Genomic DNA, 19,908 nt, shown 5'->3' with positions numbered 1-19,908 from the left:
TGCCACCCTGCCACGGTCACCCCACCATGGACCGTCACCTCCGCAGGGAGCCGCAGCCTCGCCGGCGGGAGCAACAGGACGGAGAGTCCCTGTGCAGAATACGCCTGCGGTGGGGGCGAGTGTGTTGCCTTCCAGCAGGTATCAGGGTACAGGGACCCCAACCCTGCTCCCGTGCCACTGGGATCCCCCTCTCCGGCTCAGCACCACCCTGCTGTTATAGGTGTGCGATGGTGTGCTGGACTGTGGTGCCGGTGGGGATGACGAGCGGGATTGCGGCGAGTGGGGGCCATGGGGCCTGTGGGGCACCTGCACCCGCTCCTGTGGCCCCGGCCTGCAACAGCGCACCCGGGGCTGCCAGCAGCGCCGGCCTGGCGTGCTGCACCGGTGCCGCGGGCAGGCTGCCGAGGAGCGGCAGTGCTTCAGCATCGCCTGCCCTGGTGAGCCAGGCACTGCTGGCAATGGGGGGCTGGCACCAAGGGGGGGGGGGGGCGTGGCAGCAGCAGTCCAGGGGGACCCTGGGGTGCCTGGGGGGTTTGGGGGTCCCTGTGGCTGCAGTTGCCTCGGGAGGCTTGGGAGTCTTGTGGGGGTTCCTGTGGCTGGGGTGCCAAGGGAGATTGGGGGGTTCCCATGGCTGAGGTTGCTCAGGGCTTCTTGGGGGTTCCCACAGGGATTCCCATGGACAAAGCTGCGCAGGGGATTTAGGGGTTCCTGTGTTAGGATGCCTGGGGAATTTGGTGGTTCCCATGGGGATTTCGAGATTCCCATGGGGGTTCCCATGGCCGGGGTGCTGGGAGAATTTGGGGGTTCCCATGGCTGAGGCTACCTGCAGGATTTGGGTGTTCCCCAGGTATCCCCTAGTAATCCCCTGCAGCATCCCAATACCCCCCACATCGCCCCAATTCCCTTTGGGACACCCCATTACGCCCTGTAGGACTCCAATACCCCCTGGAGAACCCCAATATCTCTTCAGAGCCCCCCAACACTCCCCCAAATCCCCCAATGTCCTGGCTGTGGGTGCAGGAGCCCCATGGAGAGTCCCATGGGGAGTCCCATGGTGGGGTCCCACCCTCCTGCCTCCCTCCCACCGCAGTTGATGGTGCTTGGGCTGAGTGGGGTCCCTGGTCCGCATGCCCGGGGGGCTGCGGGGGGCTGCGGCAGCGGCAGCGGCAATGCCAGCCCCCCCAGAACGGCGGCCGCCCCTGTGGCGACCTGCCTGGAGAGATCCCCGCTGCCCTCGAGACGGGTGGGTGCCCGTGGGGCAGGGGGTCCATAGGGAAGGGGGGGTCATGGAGAGGGTGGGCTTGGTGGGGCAGGTGGGATCTATCTATGGGATGGTTGGTCTCCAGTGGATGGGTGGGTTCTGTGGGTGAGTGAGTTCCATGGGGTAGTGGTCTCTGTGGGGCAGGTGGGTCCCAAAGGGATGGGTGTGCTCTATGAGGCAGGTTGGCTCCATGGGTGAGTGGGCTCCAAGGAGTGGGTGGGCTCCGTGGGGTAAATGGATCCTGGTGGGATGGGTGGGCTCCATGGGGTGAGTGGGCTCTGTGGGTTGGTGGGTTCCATGGGGTGTCTGGGCTTTGTTGGTGGGTCCCTGTGTGCTCCATGGGGCAGGTGGATCCCCATGGGCGAGTGGTACCAACCCCTCTCCCCACCAGCCCCCTGTACCCCGGGGGGCTGCCCCAACACCTCCTCCTGCCCGGAGGGGCTGCGCCCGTGGCCCTGTGCTCCCTGCCCCGCGTCCTGCGCCGACCTCTCCACGGGCGCCGCGTGCCGGCAGGACCGGCCCTGCAGCCCAGGTGAGGGGCGCGGGGGCCGCGGCGCCCCGAGGACCCCACACGCCGCGGCGGGGCGGGCCAGGGGTCAGCCGGCCGCGGTGCACCCATCGCCCGCCGCCCCGCCGCAGGGTGCTGGTGCGCGGCGGGGCTGGTGCTGGACGCGGGCCGGTGCGTGCTGCCGCGGGAGTGCCCGTGCCACGCCGCGGGGCTGCGGCACGCACCGGGGCAGCTGGTGAAGGTGGACTGCCGGCTCTGCGCCTGCCTGGGCGGGCAGCTGCGGCGCTGCCGGCAGAACCCCGACTGCGCCGGTGAGTCCCGGCAGCGGTGGCACCGCGGCGGCGGGGACGAGGTGCTGGTGCCCCGCACTGAGCCGGTGCCACCCACAGTGCACTGCGGCTGGTCGGCGTGGTCGCCGTGGGGCGAGTGCCCCGGGCCGTGCGGCACACAGAGCGTGCAGTGGTCGTTCCGCAGCCCCACCAACCCCAGCCAGCGCGGCGGCGGCCGGCACTGCCGCGGCATCTACCGCAAGGCGCGCAGGTGCGGCGGGTGCGCACCGGGGTGGCCATGGGTGAGCGGGCGGGCCCCCGGTGACCTCCCGCTCCCGCAGGTGCCAGACGGCGCCGTGCCGGCAGTGCCAGTCCCGAGGTCGCCGGCGCGCACCGGGGGAGCGCTGGCGTGAGGAGCCCTGCCACGTCTGCCAGTGCTTGCCCAGCCTGGCCGTGCGGTGCTCGCCCTACTGCCCGCACCGCGCCGCCGGCTGCCCGCAGGTGAGGGCTTGGGGGGGATCCCGGTGCCGGTGCCGGAACCGGCGGTGGTGATGGTGACAGCGACCTCCGTAGGGCCGGGTGCTGGTTGATGGCCACGGGGACTCCTGCTGCTATTGTGCCCCGGCGGGTGAGTCGGAGCAGCGGGTGTAATGGAGCGGTGAAGGGCTCCCCATCCTAGAGGGGCCGCCTGACACTGTCCCCGCTGCAGGTGACAACGGGACGGCCACCCCCCCGGCGCTGCCGACAACGGAGCCCCCCTCTTCCGTGCCAACAGAGCCCCCCGGCTACCCCCTGCTCACCTTCCCGCTGCCTCCCCTTGGCGGTGAGCACCACCATGAGGCTGCCGGTGCGGGCAGGGTGCAGGCAGCCAGGACAGGGGGTGGTGTCCCCAAACCCTGACCCGCTCCAACATCCCGGCAGATCCCTGTTACCTCCCGCTGGGCACCGCGGCTCTCCCGGACGGCAGCTTCGGCGCCTCGTCGGCACAGGCGGGGAGCCCGGCGCACGCTGCCCGGCTGCACGGCGGTGTTCCCGGGCAGCCGCTGCGGGGCTGGGCTCCCCGGGATGATGCCTACGCGGCGCTGCCCGACGACCCCCCCTTCCTGCAGCTGGACCTGCTGCAGCCCACCAACATCACCGGTGGGTGCCGGGCTGCCCGCCGCGGCGCTGGTGGTGCCACCGGTGCCACCGTGTGCCGCGCTGTCCCCGCAGGGGTGGTGGTGCAGGGAGCCGGCTCCTCCGATGCCTTCGTCACCGCGTTCCTGCTGCAGTTCAGCGCCGATGGCACCCGCTGGTACCGCTACCGTGACCTGACCAACGGCACCGCTGATGCCAAGGTGCCGCCGGCTGCACACGCAGCCATGGGTGCACATGTGACGGTGCACATGTGTGTGTACATGCATGTACCCCCGTCTGCGTGTGTCTATGTCCCCCCGCCAGCTCTTCCAGGGTAGCCAGGACGCCGACACGCCAGCAGTGCGGCTGCTGGGCCGCATGGTGCAGGCACGGCACGTCCGCATCCTGCCCCAGGACTTCCACAACCGCATCGTGCTGCGTGCTGAGCTGCTGGGATGCCCCCCAGGTACCGTGGGGCAATGGGGGGCGATGGGGGGAACACCCCCACCCACACATGGGTACCCTTCAACTGCCCGCCTCTGCCCTCTCCCCAAGTGCCCCTAGCTCCGCATGGGACCATGACGATGCCGGTGACACCGGTGATGCTGCCGGTGATACCGATGGTGCCGGTGACACCGATGGTGCCAGAGACACGGAGCCAGCACCCCTGTGCCATGGGGGAGTTCTGGTGCGGGAGCGGGGAATGTGTCCCTGGGGGTCCCCGGGATCCCCTCTGCGACGGCATCACCGACTGCCCTGATGGCTCTGATGAGGCTGGCTGCGGGCCCCCCAGCACCACCAGGTACCACAGTGGGGTTGGGGGGTCACATGGGAGCTGGGGGTCCCGGTGGGTGCCCCCTAATCTTGGATGTGCCTCCCCCAGCCCCACGGCCCCCATGGCAGCCGGTGTCCTGGTGCTGACCACGACCACGCAGCCGCCACCGGTGCCCCCAGCCATGGTGAGCCCAAGAGAATGGGGGGGACAGGGGATGGGGGGCAGCGGGTGACACCCCTCTGTCCCCATGCAGGTGTCCCCTGGGACGGGCACCCATCTGCCCCCCGAAGGTGCTGAGCCCACCACACCAGGTACCCGCTATGGGATAGGGGGGAGTCTGGGGGTCGAATGTGGGGCTGGGGGGGGTCTGGGCTGGGGTCCCCCCATCCGAGCATGCAGTTGGGGTGTCGGGGTCGTGTCCTGAGCCCCCAGCTGTGTCCTACCTCCCCCCAGGGCAGCCAGGGGCAGAGCGCCCACCTCAGCCTCACACCATGGCCAAGGGCACCCCCATAACCAGAGCCAGCAGCCCCACGGAGCTAAGGGTCACGGAGCCAGCACTGGGGTCCCCTGACACCCCAACACAGCCCAGCACCCCAGGGATGGGCACCAGCCCCCCCGCAGGGCTACCCTCCACCGGACCTCCCCTGGGGCTGACAGGAGTCCCCAGCCCGACCCCCCAAGGTGAGGGGACCCTGGGGCATGGGGCAGGGCTGGGCATGGCCCCCCAGATGTGAGAGCTCCCCTAGAGTGGGAGGAGATGTGGGGGTCCCTGGGACAAGGGGGACAGCACCCAGCTCACATCATGGTTGCCAGAGGGTTGGGGGTGCTGTGGGCTGGGTCGCATGGGTTTTGGGGTGCCATGGGGTTAGGGATGCTGTGGGATCCAGGGTGCTGTGGTTTTGGGGTGCTGTGGACTGGGTACTATGCGGTTTGGGGTGCTGTGGGCTTAGAGGTGCCATGGGTTTTGGGGTGCTGTGGGTTTGGGGGTGCTGGTGCTGGCGGACACCATGGATGGGGAGCACCAGGAATGTAGGTCCAGGTTTGGGGGGCACCGTGTCTGGAGGAATCCAATGTTGAGTCCAAAGGTGGGGGCCGGGGACCCACCGTCATCCATCGCCCCCCCCCACAGCCACCTGCGCCCCGGCCCTGTGGGGGAACTGGGGTCCCTGCAGCCGCTCCTGCGGGCTGGGGCTCACCCTGCGGCAGGCCCTGCCCGGGGGGGACTGCGCACGGACCCCCCCCGACACCCGCGTCTGCTTCCTGCGCGCCTGCCCAGGTACCCCCAGGAACACCCAGGGACACCCCAGGGACCTGCCCCCAGGACCCCCAGGGAACCCTCCACACCCCTGGGACCCGCGGGCATCCCCACCCCCGGGTACACCCCCCCACCCCTGGGACCCCCACGTACTCCCTTCCCACCCTGGGACCACCCCAGGGGCCCCCCGGGTACCATCCCCCCAGGGACACCTGGCACCCCCATGCCATCTGGGGGCCCCCAGTGCCCGGGGCTCAGGGGTCCAGTACCCTCGCATGGGGAGGGCCGTGGCTGAGCCATGGGGCACTGTGGGGCTGTGGGGGGGTGTCTGGTGGTCCTCACATGCCGCTGGCTCCTGCAGTGCCGGGCGGGTGGGCAGCCTGGGGGTCCTGGTCCCCCTGCGACACCACATGTGGGGGGGGCGTGCGGAGCCGGGCGCGGAGCTGCAGCGACCCCCCCCCCAAGAACGGGGGTGCTCCGTGCCCAGGGGGGCACCTCCAGACCCAGCCCTGCAACCTGCAGCCCTGCGGGGACCCCCCAGGTACGGCGGGGAACAGGGACACCGGGATGGGGATGGGGACACCGGGTGCCCCCCGCATCCCTGAGCACCCCCTGTGCCCCCCGACCCCAGCCTGTGGCCCCCGCATGGTGCTTGTGCGGGCTGAGGACTGCAAGGGGGGACAGGACCCCCCCTGCACCCGGAGCTGTGGTGACCTTGGTGGCAATGGCACCTGCGTGCAGCACTGCCAGGACGGTGAGTGATGGGAGGGGGTCCGGGACCCCCGGATGGGGTCTGTGTGCCGGGGCCCGGTGCTGAGGGTGCCCCGGGGCAGGGTGCTGGTGCCCGCCGGGGCTGTTCCTACAGGATGGCGGCTGCGTCGATGCCGGTGAGTGCCGGTGCCACGGGCCCGGTGAGCAGCGCCGGCCTGGCGAGGTGTTCCTGCAGGATTGCCGCCGATGGTGAGTGTGACCCCCGTGTTGCACCCCAAGGGGTTTGAGGGGTTTGGGGTGCCCCTGGCTTGTCCCAACGGCTCATCCTGGTGCCGGTCCCCAGCGTGTGCCACAACGGGACGGTGACATGCGAGGATGTGGCCTGCGCCGTGGACTGCGGCTGGTCCACGTGGTCACCGTGGACCCACTGCAGCAGTGGCTGCGGCGCGGGGACACAGGAGAGGTTCAGGTGTGGGGCTGGGGCTCTGCCCCACAGCCATGGGGCGGCTGTACCCCACGGATGGGGCGGCCACGTGGTGCCTTCCCGCAGGTCACCCACCAACCCCACTGCAGCCGCCGGCGGAGCGCCCTGCACCGGGGCAGCGCGGGAGCTGCGCGAGTGCCACGAGCCCTGCGGCACCGGTGGGTGACACCAACACAGTGACCCCCCCTTTGCCGTGGTGACGCCTCCATCGCCACATGTCCGTGTGTCTGTCCCGCAGAGCCCGGCAGTGCCTGGAGCCCCTGGGAGCCCTGGTCCGAGTGCTCTGTGTCCTGCGGTGCCGGCGAGCAGAGGCGGCACCGGGCCTGCGCCGCATCGGCACAGGGGGGGTCCTGCACCGGCCCCCACCTCCAGACACGGGACTGTAACACCCAGCCCTGCCATGGTGGGTGACCCCCAACCTGACCCACTGCTGGGGGTTTTGGGGTGCTGTGGGGTGAGGGTGATACGGGCTGGGTGCCGTGGGATTAGGGGTGCTGTTTGGTTTGGGGTGCCATGAGCTGGGTGATAGGGGTTTTGGGGTGCTGGAAAGTCAGGGGTGCTGTGGGCTTTGGGGTGCTGAGGGCTGAGGGTGATACGGGCTGGGTGCCGTGGGATTAGGGGTGCTGTTTGGTTTGGGGTGCCATGAGCTGGGTGATAGGGGTTTTGGGGTGCTGGAAAGTCAGGGGTGCTGTGGGCTTTGGGGTGCTGAGGGCTGGGTGCCATGGATTAAGAAGAGCTGTGGGTTTTGGGGTGCTGTGGGTTTGGGGGTGGCATGGGTTTCAGGGTGCCTTGAGCTTTGGGATGCTGTGGGCATTGGGGACCTGTGGGATCAGGGGTGCTGTGGGCTGTGTGCTGTGGGTTTTGGGGTGTTATGGACAGTGTGCTGTGGGTTTCAGTGTGCTGTGGGTCTGGGGGTGTGGGGCAGGGAGGGGAACAGCATGGGGAGACACCCCGGGATTGGGGTCCCACCAGCTCGGGGCTCCCCATCCCTGTGGCAGCTGGACACTTGCCAGCCCTGGCCTGGGGAGCTGGGGGGCACCAGGAGTGGGGGGTACTGGGATTGGGGGCACTGGGAATGGGAGTCCAGGTTTGGGGGAGCACTAGGGATGGGGGGGGTACAAGGGATGGGGGTCCAGGGCTGTGGGGGACCGGGACTGGGGGGCACTGGGGATGGGGAGCCCCTCCGCTGACGCGCACCCTGGTGCCCGCAGCGCGGTGCCCGGGGCACACGCTGTACCGGACGGCGGCTCAGTGCCGCGCCACGGGGGGGCCCTGCCCGCGGCTCTGCCTGGACCGTGGCGCGGGTGTGGAGTGCGCCGCACGGTGCCGCGACGGCTGCGCCTGCCCGCCGGGGCTCCTCCTGCACGCCGGGAGCTGTGTGCTGCCAGCGCGCTGCCCCTGCTACCACCGCGGCCGCCTGCTCCGGCCCGGGGACACCGCCGCTGCCGGCGACGCCTGCAACAACTGGTGCGGGAGCAGCCGGGGGGGCCGCGCCTGGGGCTGACGCCGCCGGCGCTGACCCACATCTCCCGCAGCACCTGCACGGCCGGGGCGATGGTGTGCGGCACGGAGCCATGCACAGGTACCGGCCTGGTGACACCGGCGTGGGGGTCACAGGGTGATGGGGGGACACGTGAACCGTGCCAGGCTCCGACCTGTGCCACGCGGTGCCATGTATGGCCTCAAGTCTATGTGGTGCCGTGGGGCTGAGCCCCCCCAAGGCCCCTTCCCCGAGGGCTGTGGGTGTTGGGGTGTCACTGTACAAGCTGGTGGCCCCGTCCCATGTGCCGCAGAGGCGCCGTGGGGCGCGTGGTCGCCATGGGGCCCCTGCAGTGTCTCCTGCGGTGGTGGCGAGCAGCTGCGCCGGCGGCGGTGCCACCAGCCGGAGTGTGTGGGGCTGGACCTGCAGAGCCAGATGTGTAACACCCATGTGTGCCGTGGTGAGTGCTGGCCCTGACCCATGGCCTGACCCATGGCCCTGACCCGTAGCCCTGCCCGTACCCGTGCCTCACAGCTCTGCCTCATAGCCCTATCCCTTAGACCTGCCCCATGACCCTTCTCCATAGCCCTGACCCACAGCCCTGGCCCATGGACCTGATCCACTGCGCTGTCCCTTAGGCCTGACCCATACCTCTGCCCATACCCAAACCCCACAGCTCTATCCCACAGCACAACCCCTTAGTCCTGCCCCATAGCCCTGCCCCACACCCTTGCTCTATTATCCTATCCCTTAAGCCTAGCCCATGTCCTGCTCCGCAGCCCTGCCCTACTGCCCTGACACATACCCCTGCCCATACCCACGACCCACAGCCCTGCCGCACAGCCCAGTCCCTCAGACCTGATCCATACCCCTACCACACTGCCCTGACCCACAGCCTTGCCCCATGGCCCTCACTCATACCCTTGCCCCCAGCCCTGCCCTATACCCCTGGCCCATACCCACACCCCACAACTCTGTCCCATAGCCTAACCCCTTAGGCCTTTTTCATATCCCTGCCTCGCAACCTTGACCCATAGCCCTGTCCCTTAGACCTGACCCACAGCCCTTGGCCATTGCCCTGCCCCACACCCTTGTTCTGTAGCCCTATCCCTTAGGCCTGCCCCACACCCCTGCCCCACACCCCTGCCCCATGGCCCTGCCCCATGACCCTGCCCCACACCCCCGCCCCCCAGACTCGGGCTGCCCGCGGGGGCGGGTGTTCCGCGAGTGCGTGGGCGGGGCCTGCCCGTTCAGCTGCGCGCACGTGTCCGGGCGCGTGGGCTGCGGGGGCGGGGCCTGCGCCCAGGGCTGCGGCTGCCCCGCGGGGACCCTGCTGCACCGCGGGGAGTGCGCGAGGGTGAGCGCGGGACGGACCCGGCGGGGCGGGAATGGGGGTGGGAATAACGGGATTGGAATGGGGATGGGGAGGGATGGGGGTGGGATGGGAATGGGAATAAATGGGGATGGGGTGGAATGGGGATGGGGGTGGGAATGGGAGTGGTAATGGGATGGAAATGAATGGGGATGGGGGTGGGGATAGGGATGGAAGTGGGGATGGGATGGGTTGGGGATGGGAATGGGGATGGATGGGGATGGGGATGGAGATGAATGGGGATGGATGGGGATGGGGATGGGGATGGGGATGGGAATGGGGATGGATGGGGATGAACGGGGGTGGGAATGAATAGGGATGGGGATGGGGATGGGAATGAATGGGGATGGGAATGGGGATGGATGGGGATGGGGATGGGAATGAATGGGGATGGGAATGGGAATGGATGGGGATGAACGGGGGTCGGAATGAATAGGGATGGGGATGGGGATGGGAATGAATGGGGATGGGAATGGGAATGGATGGGGATGAACGGGGGTCGGAATGAATAGGGATGGGGATGGGGATGGGAATGAATGGGGATGGGAATGGGGATGGATGGGGATGGGGATGGGAATGAATGGGGATGGGAATGGGAATGGATGGGGATGAACGGGGGTGGGAAAGAATAGGGATGGGGATGGGGATGTGAATGAATGGGGATGGGAATGGGGATGGATGGGGATGGGAATGGGGATGGATGGGGATGAACGGGGGTGGGAATGGGATGGGGATGGGGGTGGGAATGAATAGGGATGGGAATGGGGATGAATGGGGTTATGGGGGAGCCCACAACATGAGGTCATCCATGGGATATTGAGGGATGCCCAGGTCCATGAATGCTCCGTGGGGTGCTGGGTGCTCCCCAGGTCTGTGGGGACCCCTCGGGATGGTGGGTGCTCCCTGGGTCCATGGGTCCTCCATTGGATTTCGGGTACTCCCCAGGGCAGTGGGTGCTCCCAGGACTATGGGTGCTCCATGATGGTGGGTGCCCCATGAGACAGTGGGTGCTCTGCAGGGCCATGGGTGCCCCTGGGAATGTTGGGGGATCCCCAGCTCGTTGGGTGCTCTGTGGAACGGTGGGTGCTCCGTGGGGCGCTGGGGGAACCCATGCCCATGGTGTGTTCCCGGTGCTCCGTTGCGCGGTGCCGGAGCGCAGGAGTGTCCGTGCGCGCTGACGGTCGAGCTGCTGCGGGACCTGCAGAACGGATCCACCGGCACCGCCGAGCCCCGGCTGCTGCCCGGGCAGGAGCTGCCCGCGGGGGGCACCGTGCGCACGGCCTGCGCCAACTGGTGAGCGACCGTGACCCACAGCGCGACCCACAGCCGGTGCCCGCCCCACGGCCCCTGCGCAGCGCCAGCACCCAGCACATGGTCCTTCCCAGCACCCAGCACCCAGCTCCTCTTCCGCACCAACGCGCACAGCGCCACGTACCCCATGGCCCTTCCCCACAGCCTGGCACCCCCTTGCCCTTCCCCACCACCACCCATTGCTCTTCCCCCCAGCCTGGCACCCCCCTTCCCTTCCCCCCCCATCACCCAGCCCCTTTCCACCCTCCCCCAGCACCCAACTCCCCTTCTCCAGCACCCCATTGCCCTCCCCACCACCCTGTTGCCCCCCAGCCCCTGCCCCAGCCCCACAGCAGCCCTGTCGCTGTCCCCCAGCACGTGCCGTCATGGCCACCTGCACTGCACAGAGCTGGGGGGCTGCCGGCAGGATGGGGCTTGGGGGTCCTGGGGCCCCTGGAGCCCCTGTGCACCCACATGTGGGGGGCTGGGGCTCAGCACCCGACGGAGGGGCTGCACCAGCCCCACACCGGCCCATGGCGGTCGGAACTGCACCGGAGCCCGCACTGACACCATGTACTGCCGGACCCCCGACTGCCCTGGTGCGTCACAGCCCCTCTGCTGTGGGTCACAGCCCAATCCTGTCCCCTCTGCTGTGGGTCACAGCCCCTCTACCATGGGTTATGGCCCACCCCCATCCCCTCTGCTATGGGTCACAGCCCCATGTGTACCTTCTGCCATGGGTCACAGGCCATCTCCATTCCCTCTTTTGTGGGTCACAGCCCAGCCCCAGCCCCTCTGCTGTGGGTCATGGCCCATCCCAGACCTTCTGCCATGGGTCACAGCCCCATCTTGTCCCTCTGCTGTGGGTCATGGCACATCCCCATTCCCTCTGCTGTTGGTTCCATCACGCCAGGCTATAGGTCTCAGCCCCATCCCTTCTGCCCTGCAATGGGTCCCATCCCCATCTCCATCCCCATGTCATCATCCCCATGAGTCCCAGCCCCACTGCCTCTGCCCTTCTGTGGGTCCCATCCCCATCCCATCTGCCCCCCGGGGCCATGGGTCACACTGCCCCACCCCAGTGGGGCTGGGGGTATTTGGGGGTGTCACCATGTTCTCTCCCCCCCAGCCATGCCCAGCCCCACGCCGGGGCCCAGCCCCACATCCCTGGGCGCTGAGGCCGAGGGGGGCTTCGGGCCCTGGTCCCCCTGGACTCCCTGCTCCAGGAGCTGCACCCACCCCGAGGCTCCGGCCACCAAGAGCCGCAACCGCTCCTGCAGCGGCGCCGGGGCCTGCGGCGGGGAGAGCGAGCAGCAGCGGGCCTGCAACCTGCCCCACTGCGACGGTGCGGCGTGGGGGGAACTGCCCCACCCTGTGTGGGTCTATGGGGGGAACACCTTCCCCACTGCATGGGTGGGCGAGGGCTGGGAGGGGACACCCTGCTCCACCGCACAGGGAAGCTGGGGGGGCCTGCCCCACTGTAAGGGTGGGCTACGAGGGGAACCTGCCCCGCTGCATATGGAGGGAGGGACACAACACGCTGCCCCACTGCACAGGGAAGCTGTGGAGAGGGGACCTGCCCCATTTACAAGGGTGGGCTATGGGGGGAACCTGCCCCAGTGTGTGGGTCAATTATGGGAGGGGGACACCCTGCCCCACTGCACTATGGGGACAGGGTATGCCCTACTGCAAAGGTGGGCTATGCTGTGGGGAGATGGACACCCTACCCCACTGCACTGGGGAGCTATGGGGGTCCCTGCACCGCTGAACGTGTGGGTTATGGGGGGGAACCCTGCCCCACTGTGGGGGGGGGGCTATGGGGGTGCCTCTGCCCCCTGGCTCAGGGGTGTCGGGGTCCCACAGCCCCCCCCCTGCCCCGGTGGAGCCTGCGACTGCCAGTGGACGCCGTGGGGCCCGTGGGGCGGCTGCTCCCGCAGCTGCGGGGGGGGGCTGCAGCTGCGCCTGCGGGCGTACACCCCCCCCGGCCCGGGGGGGCGCTGGTGCCCCGACATTGGCAGCGCCAGCACTGAGCGCCGCGCCTGCGGCCTGCGCCCCTGCACTGGTGTGGGGCTGGGGGGCTTCTTGGGGGGGTCAAAGTGGGGATTGAGGGGCTTCTTGGGGGGCTTGGAAGGTCTCGGGGTGCTTCTTGGGGTGCTTGGGGTGGGCTTGGGGAGCTCGGGGGGGGGCTTGTGGGAGGTTGGGGGGTCTCAATGGGATTGAGGGTTTGTTGAAGGGTTTGGAGAGGGATTGGGGGCTCAGGGTGGGTTTGGGGGCCTCTTGAGGGGCTCAGGAGGCAATTGGGGGGCTTCTTGGGGGAGTTTGGGGGTCTTTGAGGACTTTGTGGGGCTTGTTATGGTGCTTGAGGTGGGCTTGCATAGTGTGGAGGGGCTTGTTGGAGGGGATTGGGGGCTTGTTGGGCTCTTTGGGCGGGTTCTGGGGGGGTCAGAGGGGGCTGGGGGGGCAGGAGGTGGGTCTGGGGGTCCCGATTGTTGCCCCCCGCCTGACACCCCCCCGCCACGGTGCAGTGGATGGCGCCTGGTCTCCCTGGAGCCCCTGGTCACGGTGTGACCGGACGTGCGGGGGGGGGCCGGTCCCTGCGCAGCCGCTCCTGCACCCGGCCCCCCCCCAAGAACGGGGGTCAGCCCTGCCCCGGCGAGCGGCACCACCTGCGGCTCTGCAACCCCCAGCCCTGCGGTACGGACGCGGCACCGGGGCGCTGGGATCACCGCGGGACTCCGGGGGGCGCTGGGCTCACCGGCTCTCACCGGTGCCTGTCGGTGCCGCCCCCAGGGGAGAGCTGTCCCCCGGGCACGGTGCTGGTGCCCTGCGCCAACCGGTGCCCGCGGCACTGCGGTGACCTGCGGGCCGGGCTGTCCTGCGGGCCCGAGGAGCGCTGCCGGCCCGGCTGCCGCTGCCCCAACGGTGAGTGCGGCGCCGCTGGGGGCGGCGGGACCCCCGCGCCGGGGCCGAGTCCCCACGCGTGCCCGTGTCCCCGCAGGCGCGCTGGAGCAGGACGGCGGCTGCGTGCCCCTCGCGCGCTGCGAGTGCACGGACGCGGCGGGGCGCGGGTGGGAGCCCGGGAGCCGCCACCGCGACGGGTGCGAGAGCTGCGTGTGCGAGAGCGGCCGCCTGCGCTGCGCCCGCCACGGCTGCCCGCAGCCCCCTTGCCGCTGGGGCCCCTGGGGCCGATGGGCGCCCTGCACCGTCACCTGCGGGCACGGGCGGCAGCACAGGCACAGGTGGCACCGGCCGGGGGGGACACATGGCACCCGCAGGGGATATGGTACCCGGGGGGACACACGTGGCAGCCAGGGGTATGGCACTTGGAGGGGGGGGGACACGGCACTCACGGGGCACACATGGTGCCCAGTGGATACGGCATCCAGGGGTATGGCACTTGGGAGACATATGGCACTTGTGGGGGACACAGCACTGCAGGGACACACATGGCACTTGGGGGGGGGGAAATGGTGGCTGGAGGGGGGGCGTGACACCCACAGGGCACACATGACACCCAGGATACACATGGCATCTTGGGGACGTGGCACCCGTCGATATGGCACCTGGGAGACATATGGCACCTGAGAGGGACATAGCACATGGTGGAGAGGACACATGGCATGGGGAGGACACACATAGTACTGGTGGGGGGATGACACTGTGTGTGTCACTTGGGAGGGGCATGGCACCCGGGGACATGGCAGGAAATGGCACTTGGAGGGGGACACAGCACCCAGGGACACACATGGCACCCAGGGGACATATGGCGCTTGGGCGGGGGGGGGGGGGGAATGGCACCTGAGGGTTGACACAGCACTCAGGGGACATGGCACCCAGGAGGGACATGGCAGACACAGCATCCAACGGAGAAACGGCACCCAGGGCTTATGGCATCCAGGGACGCATGGGACCTGGGGCGAGATATAGCACCCATGGATATGGCACCAAGGAGATGTATGGCACCTGAGGTTGGGGGGACATGGCATGTGGGGGACACACACGGCACTTGGGGGATAAATAGCACCTAGGGGAGACACGGCACCTGAGAGGGCACGTGGCATTTGGGTGGGACGTGGCACCCAGGGGATATGGCACGTGGGGGACATACAGGGCACTGAGAGGGGACACACAGCACCTGGGCAAGCACTCCTGTGCCCCCATGCAGTGAGTGACCCCGGTGTCCCCCCAGGATCCCCATCGCGGTGGCAGGTGCTGCACCATGTGAGGACCCGGAGGAGCAGAGCCGGGACTGTGCCGAGGGGCCCTGCCCGGCCCTGTGCCCGCGGGAGGGCGGCAACGGGAGCCTGGGGGAGAGCTGGATGCAGGGACCCTGCCGGCGATGGTCAGTGCCGGGACCGCGACTGGGAGGGGGACGGGGACAGGGATGGGGATGGGGAGACAGGGACAGGGATGGGGATGGGGACCGGGATGGGGGCCACCGAGGTGCCCACCCAGCTGCCCACCCGTGTTTCCACAGCACCTGCACCCCCGAGGGCATCCAGTGCCAGGACATTCCCTGTGACGGTGAGTGCCCCCCACTGCACACTGAACGCAGAGAGGGGACAAGGGCCAGGCCGGGTCCCCGCGGTGCCAGTGACCCCCATGTTGCACAGACTTCTGCCTCTGGGGGCCCTGGGGGCCCTGGGGACCCTGCCAGGACCCATGCAGCGGTGGCTACCGCCTGCGCCAGCGCCAGCCCCAGCACCCGGCGGGTGACCGGCAGTGCCGCGGCGCCCATGCCCAGAGCCAGAGCTGCAACACCGCTGCCTGCGCAGGTAACGCCCGCCCCGGCACCCCGGGGACCCCGCACGGTGCGTGCCGGTGCCGGTGCCGGTGTGGTGCCAGTGCTGGTGCCGGCGCTGTGCCCTGACACTTGCCAATGTGCCCAGGCGAGGGGTGTGAGGAGCGGGGCCGGGTCTTCACCACGTCCTGCCCCAACCGGTGCCCCCGCGCCTGCGCCGACCTCTGGCCCCACGTCGAGTGTCTGCAGGGCCTCTGCGAACCGGGTGCGTGCACCGAGCTGCGGCAGACCCTGACCCATAGTGTGGTGTCCCACCCCATAGCACAGTCCCCTGCCTGATGGCACAGCCCCTACTCCGCAGCACAGCCCTGTGCTCCATACCACAGCTCCGCACCCCCTAGCACAGCATCCTGCCCCATAGCATGGCCCCCTGACCAATAGCACACCCCCAGCCCTCTAGCACGTTCTCCGCCCCATAACATGCTCCCCTGCCCCATAGCAGACCTCACTCCCCATAGCATGGCCTCCTGCACATAACACACTCCTCATAGCACAGCCCTTACCTCATAGTACACCCCCATGCACAGCTCCCACCCCATAGCATGGCTCCTGCCCCATAGCATACCCCACCCCATAGCATGCCCCCTGACCCTAGCAGACCCCCCACCATATCACCCCCTGCCCCACAGCACCTGCTGCCCACCAGTGCACCCATGTACATCCCCATGGTGGAGCCCTCCTGGCCCACCAGATCCTTGGGAGCACCCGCAGCACCCATGGGTCCAGCCCTGCCCCTTTGTGCCCACAGGGTGCCGGTGCCCCCCGGGGCAGCTGCTGCAGGACGGGCTGTGTGTGCCGGTGGCCCAGTGCCGCTGCGGTCTGCCCACTGCCAACGGCACCCGGGAGCTGCGGCCAGGGCAGGCGGCCGAGCGCGGCTGCCACAACTGGTGGGTGCAACCACAGTGGGATGGGTGCCCTGTGCCACGTAGCACAGCCCATGGTGTGAGGCTGATGCCAGTGTCACTCCCGGCGCAGCACCTGCAGGAATGGGACCTTTGCCTGCCCGGCCCTGGCATGTCCCATCTATGGGCTCTGGTCCCCGTGGAGCCCCTGCTCCCGCAGCTGTGGTGGCGGCAACATGTCCCGGCACCGTGAGTGCCAGGAGAGCACCGGGGGGGAGCCCTGCAGTGCCACCGGCACTGAGGAGATGGCGGAGTGCAACCTGCAGCCCTGCCCTGGTGAGTGCCAGTGTGGTGGGACAGTGCTGGGACAATGGTGGGATGATGGCAGGACAGTGGCTGGGTGATGGTGGGACGATGGCGGGATAACAGCAGGAGAATAGTAGGATGGCAAGGGACAGTGGGACAGTGGGATGATGTCAGGATGGTGGGATGATGGTGGGATGGTTGGATGAAGGCGGAACGATGAACGGCAAGAAAAAGCAGGATGGTGGGATGATGGTGGACTGTGGGTCAGTTGGATGATGGCGGAACGATGGAGGGATGATGGGGGGATGGTCGTGGGACGGTGGCCATGGAGACCCATCGCTGACCGCGCTCCCCGCAGGTGGCTGCCGGCTGAGCCCGTGGTCCCCGTGGAGCCGCTGCAGCACCAGCTGCGGTGGGGGCACCTCCGAGCGCCGCCGGGAGCCGCTGCCGGGGCCGGGGGAGCCGTGTCCCCTCCTGCCGCCGCCGCTGCTGCTGCTGCACCGCGTCTGCAGCGCCCACAACTGCTCCCCGGGTAGGAGGGGGGGCGCCGGGCGGGGGGCGCGGGGCCGGGGGGCGGTTCTTGTGCCGCAGCCGCCGCTCGCCCCGCAGAGTGCCCCGTCGGGCAGCGGTTCGGTCCCTGCGCCAGCGCCTGCCCCCGGCACTGCGCGCACCTCGGCCCCGGGGCGCGCTGCGCGACACAGAGCTGCCAGCGCGGCTGCGCCTGCCCGCACGGACAGGTACCGACACCGGGACCACCGCGACTCCCGGGGACCCTGCTGCCACCCCAGCGACCCTGCTGCACCCCGGGGACTCCACTGCTACCCTGGGCACCCCTCACTATCCTGGGGAACCAACAGCACCCCAGGGACCTCACTGCCACCCAAGGGACACCACTGTACCATGGGGACTCCCCACGACCCAGGGACCCACCCCCATCACCCCAGGGACACCACTGCACCCCAAGTTCCCTACTGCCACCCCAGGGACCCGGTTGCCACCCAGGGACTCTTCTCCACCACTGGGACCCCTGCCACTCTGAGGACCCCGGTGTCACCCCAGGGATGCCACTGTCCCTGTAGAGTCCCCACACCACCCTGGGGCTGGGGTTCCTCCCTGCCCTTGGAACCCACCACCACCCAAGTACCCCAATGTCACCCCAGAGACTCCCCTCACCCTGGGGACCCCAATGTCACTCCATGGACCCCAATGTCACCTCAGGGAGCCTACTGTCACCACAGGGACCTCACACCATGCTGAGGACCCCCTGCCACCCTGAGGACCCATTTCCACCCCAGGGACCTCGCTTCACCCCAGGGAACCTCCTCCACCCCAGGCACTGCCCCTATGCTGGGGACTACCCCCCACCGTGGGGACCCCATTTGCCCTCCCCACCACCCGGGTGGGGGTCTCGGGATCAGGGTCCAGCCAAGGGGGGTCCCCGTGTCCCGTCCCCACTGGTGCCTGCAGGTGCTGCAGGACGGAGCCTGTGTCCCCCCCGCGCTGTGCCGCTGCCGCCTGCCCCCTGCCCTGGCCGCGATGCACAACCTCTCCCTGGCACCAGAGCTGGCACCGGGCACCAGCCTGCAGCATGGCTGCACCCGATGGTGAGTGATGGGGTGGGGGGTCACAGTGGGCCGGGGGCTGGCAGGCGGGTGCTGACTCCCCACCGCTGTCCACAGTGTCTGCATCCACGGCACCTTCAACTGCTCCCAGGAGGAATGTAATGGTGAGAGACCCCATACCCCAGCCCCGTGCCCACACCATGGTGCCTGTGCCTGGTTCCTGCGCCATGGTCCCCATACTCATACCATGTGCCCTGTAATGTGGTGCCTGTGCCATGGTCGCCACAATGCGGTCCCTGTGCTCTGGTCTGCATGCTGTGGTCCCTACGCCATGGTCACCTTGCCACAGCCCCCACATCATGGTCCCCGTGCTATGGTCCCTATGCCTGTGCCATAGTCGCCATGCTGTGGCCCCTCTACTGTGGTGCCCATGCCATGGTCCTTGTGTGGTGGTCCCTGTGCCATGGTCACCATGCCCATGCCATGGTCTCCGCACTGCGGTCCCCATGCCTGTGACACACTCCCTATGCCATGGTCCCTGTGCCATGTTCCCCATGCTGTGGTCCCCATGCCTGTGCCATGCTCCCTGCACCATATTCCCTGTGCCGTGGTGCCCATGCAATAGCCCTTGTGCCATGTTCCCTGTGCCATGCCGCCATGCTGCAGTCCCTGCAGCACAGCCCCACATCTCCCCACAGCGGACTGCCTGTGGTCCCCATGGTCACCCTGGTCCCCCTGCTCGGTGACCTGCGGGACGGGTGAGCGGCATTCCCAGCGGCACCTGCTCCGGCAGCGCCAGCACACAGGGGCAGAGTGCCGGGGGCCTGCCATGCGCCACAGCCCCTGCAGCCTGCCCCCCTGCTGTGAGTGCCCCGGCCCCACTCCCTGCCGTCGGCACACCAAGGCGCCATCCTGCACCACACGGCGCCGGTGCCATGTCCCTGTGCCACACACAGCCTGTCCTGCGGGTGAGCGCTGGCAGGACCCCGACGCACCGGAGAGCTGCGACCGGAGCTGCAGGGACATTGCAGAGCCTCGGCACAACTGCAGCATCCCCCTGGCCCCCGGCTGCGCCTGCCAGCCCGGGCACTACCGCAACAGCACCGGGCACTGCGTTCTGGCTGCCCGCTGCGAGTGCCAGCACCGTGGGCAGCTGCGCCAGGTCAGCAGTGATGGGGGCTGCGGGTGGGTGTCCTGCGTGTTTGGGGGTCCCTTGTGTCCCCCCATGGCCGGGCTGAGCCTTGTGTTGTGTCCGCCAGGCTGGCAGCACGTGGCAGGATGGGTGCGAAATGTGCCAATGCCAGGATGGGAGAGTGACCTGTGCTGCTGGCTGCGCCCCACTGGCCTGCCCTGAGGTGTGCAGGGGTCATATGTGGGGGGACACACGAGGAGACGTGTGGGGAGAGGACATGTGGGGAAAAGGATGTGTGTGGAGCAGGGGCACATTTGGAGCAGGGGCACATTTAGGGCAGGAGCACACTTGGGCAGGGGTCACACATAGGGAAGGGACACGTGGGGATGGGATGTAGATGGGGAGGGGATGTGTGTGAGGAAAAGAGCACTTGTGGGGCAGTAGCATGCATGGGGAGGAGGCATGTCTAGGGAGGGGACGTGGGGAGAAGGCCCTCCTGGGTAGGGGACATGAGTGGGGGGTCTCACAGACGGGAGACACACATGGGGAGGGGGTCCCTTGTTTGGGGGTCCCACGTAGGTGGGAGATCCCATGGGCGCAGGTCACACATGGTTTGGGGGTTCCACATGGAGGGATCTGACCCCACCATCCCATCAGGGCACAGTGAAGGTTCGGGAGCCGGGGAGCTGCTGTCCCGTGTGCCGGGAGGAGTGGCCGGGTAAGGTCCCTGCACCCCATGGTGGG

General features: G+C 68.7%; 1 protein-coding gene across 1 annotated transcript in view; it reads left to right on the top strand.

Annotated features, from left to right (window-relative positions):
- Positions 1-19,908, top strand: part of LOC115605787 (SCO-spondin-like) — a 31,649-nt gene that overhangs the window by 10,205 nt on the left and 1,536 nt on the right. Inside the window, 48 exon segments of the mRNA XM_030480780.2 lie at positions 47-138; positions 221-437; positions 1,091-1,243; positions 1,653-1,793; positions 1,901-2,080; positions 2,159-2,309; positions 2,380-2,539; positions 2,612-2,666; positions 2,748-2,861; positions 2,960-3,178; positions 3,251-3,341; positions 3,472-3,620; positions 3,710-3,956; positions 4,038-4,113; positions 4,183-4,240; positions 4,383-4,610; positions 5,059-5,205; positions 5,546-5,725; positions 5,816-5,938; positions 6,018-6,144; positions 6,239-6,364; positions 6,446-6,537; positions 6,618-6,782; positions 7,591-7,846; positions 8,027-8,319; positions 9,053-9,216; positions 10,391-10,524; positions 10,897-11,124; positions 11,661-11,868; positions 12,385-12,583; positions 13,047-13,099; positions 13,101-13,215; positions 13,312-13,443; positions 13,520-13,760; positions 14,711-14,863; positions 14,999-15,045; positions 15,135-15,296; positions 15,411-15,527; positions 16,071-16,209; positions 16,298-16,500; positions 16,829-17,002; positions 17,080-17,207; positions 17,938-18,074; positions 18,150-18,196; positions 18,731-18,895; positions 18,989-19,194; positions 19,292-19,387; positions 19,822-19,882. Of these exon segments, the coding sequence (XP_030336640.1) occupies positions 47-138; positions 221-437; positions 1,091-1,243; positions 1,653-1,793; positions 1,901-2,080; positions 2,159-2,309; positions 2,380-2,539; positions 2,612-2,666; positions 2,748-2,861; positions 2,960-3,178; positions 3,251-3,341; positions 3,472-3,620; positions 3,710-3,956; positions 4,038-4,113; positions 4,183-4,240; positions 4,383-4,610; positions 5,059-5,205; positions 5,546-5,725; positions 5,816-5,938; positions 6,018-6,144; positions 6,239-6,364; positions 6,446-6,537; positions 6,618-6,782; positions 7,591-7,846; positions 8,027-8,319; positions 9,053-9,216; positions 10,391-10,524; positions 10,897-11,124; positions 11,661-11,868; positions 12,385-12,583; positions 13,047-13,099; positions 13,101-13,215; positions 13,312-13,443; positions 13,520-13,760; positions 14,711-14,863; positions 14,999-15,045; positions 15,135-15,296; positions 15,411-15,527; positions 16,071-16,209; positions 16,298-16,500; positions 16,829-17,002; positions 17,080-17,207; positions 17,938-18,074; positions 18,150-18,196; positions 18,731-18,895; positions 18,989-19,194; positions 19,292-19,387; positions 19,822-19,882 (7,149 nt within the window).

Source organism: Strigops habroptila, chromosome 1 (genome assembly GCF_004027225.2).
Source record: "Strigops habroptila isolate Jane chromosome 1, bStrHab1.2.pri, whole genome shotgun sequence".
In the NCBI taxonomy this organism is placed as follows: domain Eukaryota; kingdom Metazoa; phylum Chordata; class Aves; order Psittaciformes; family Psittacidae; genus Strigops; species Strigops habroptila.
Note: the sequence above shows the minus strand (reverse complement) of the source record. Positions and strands in the feature narration are given on the sequence as shown.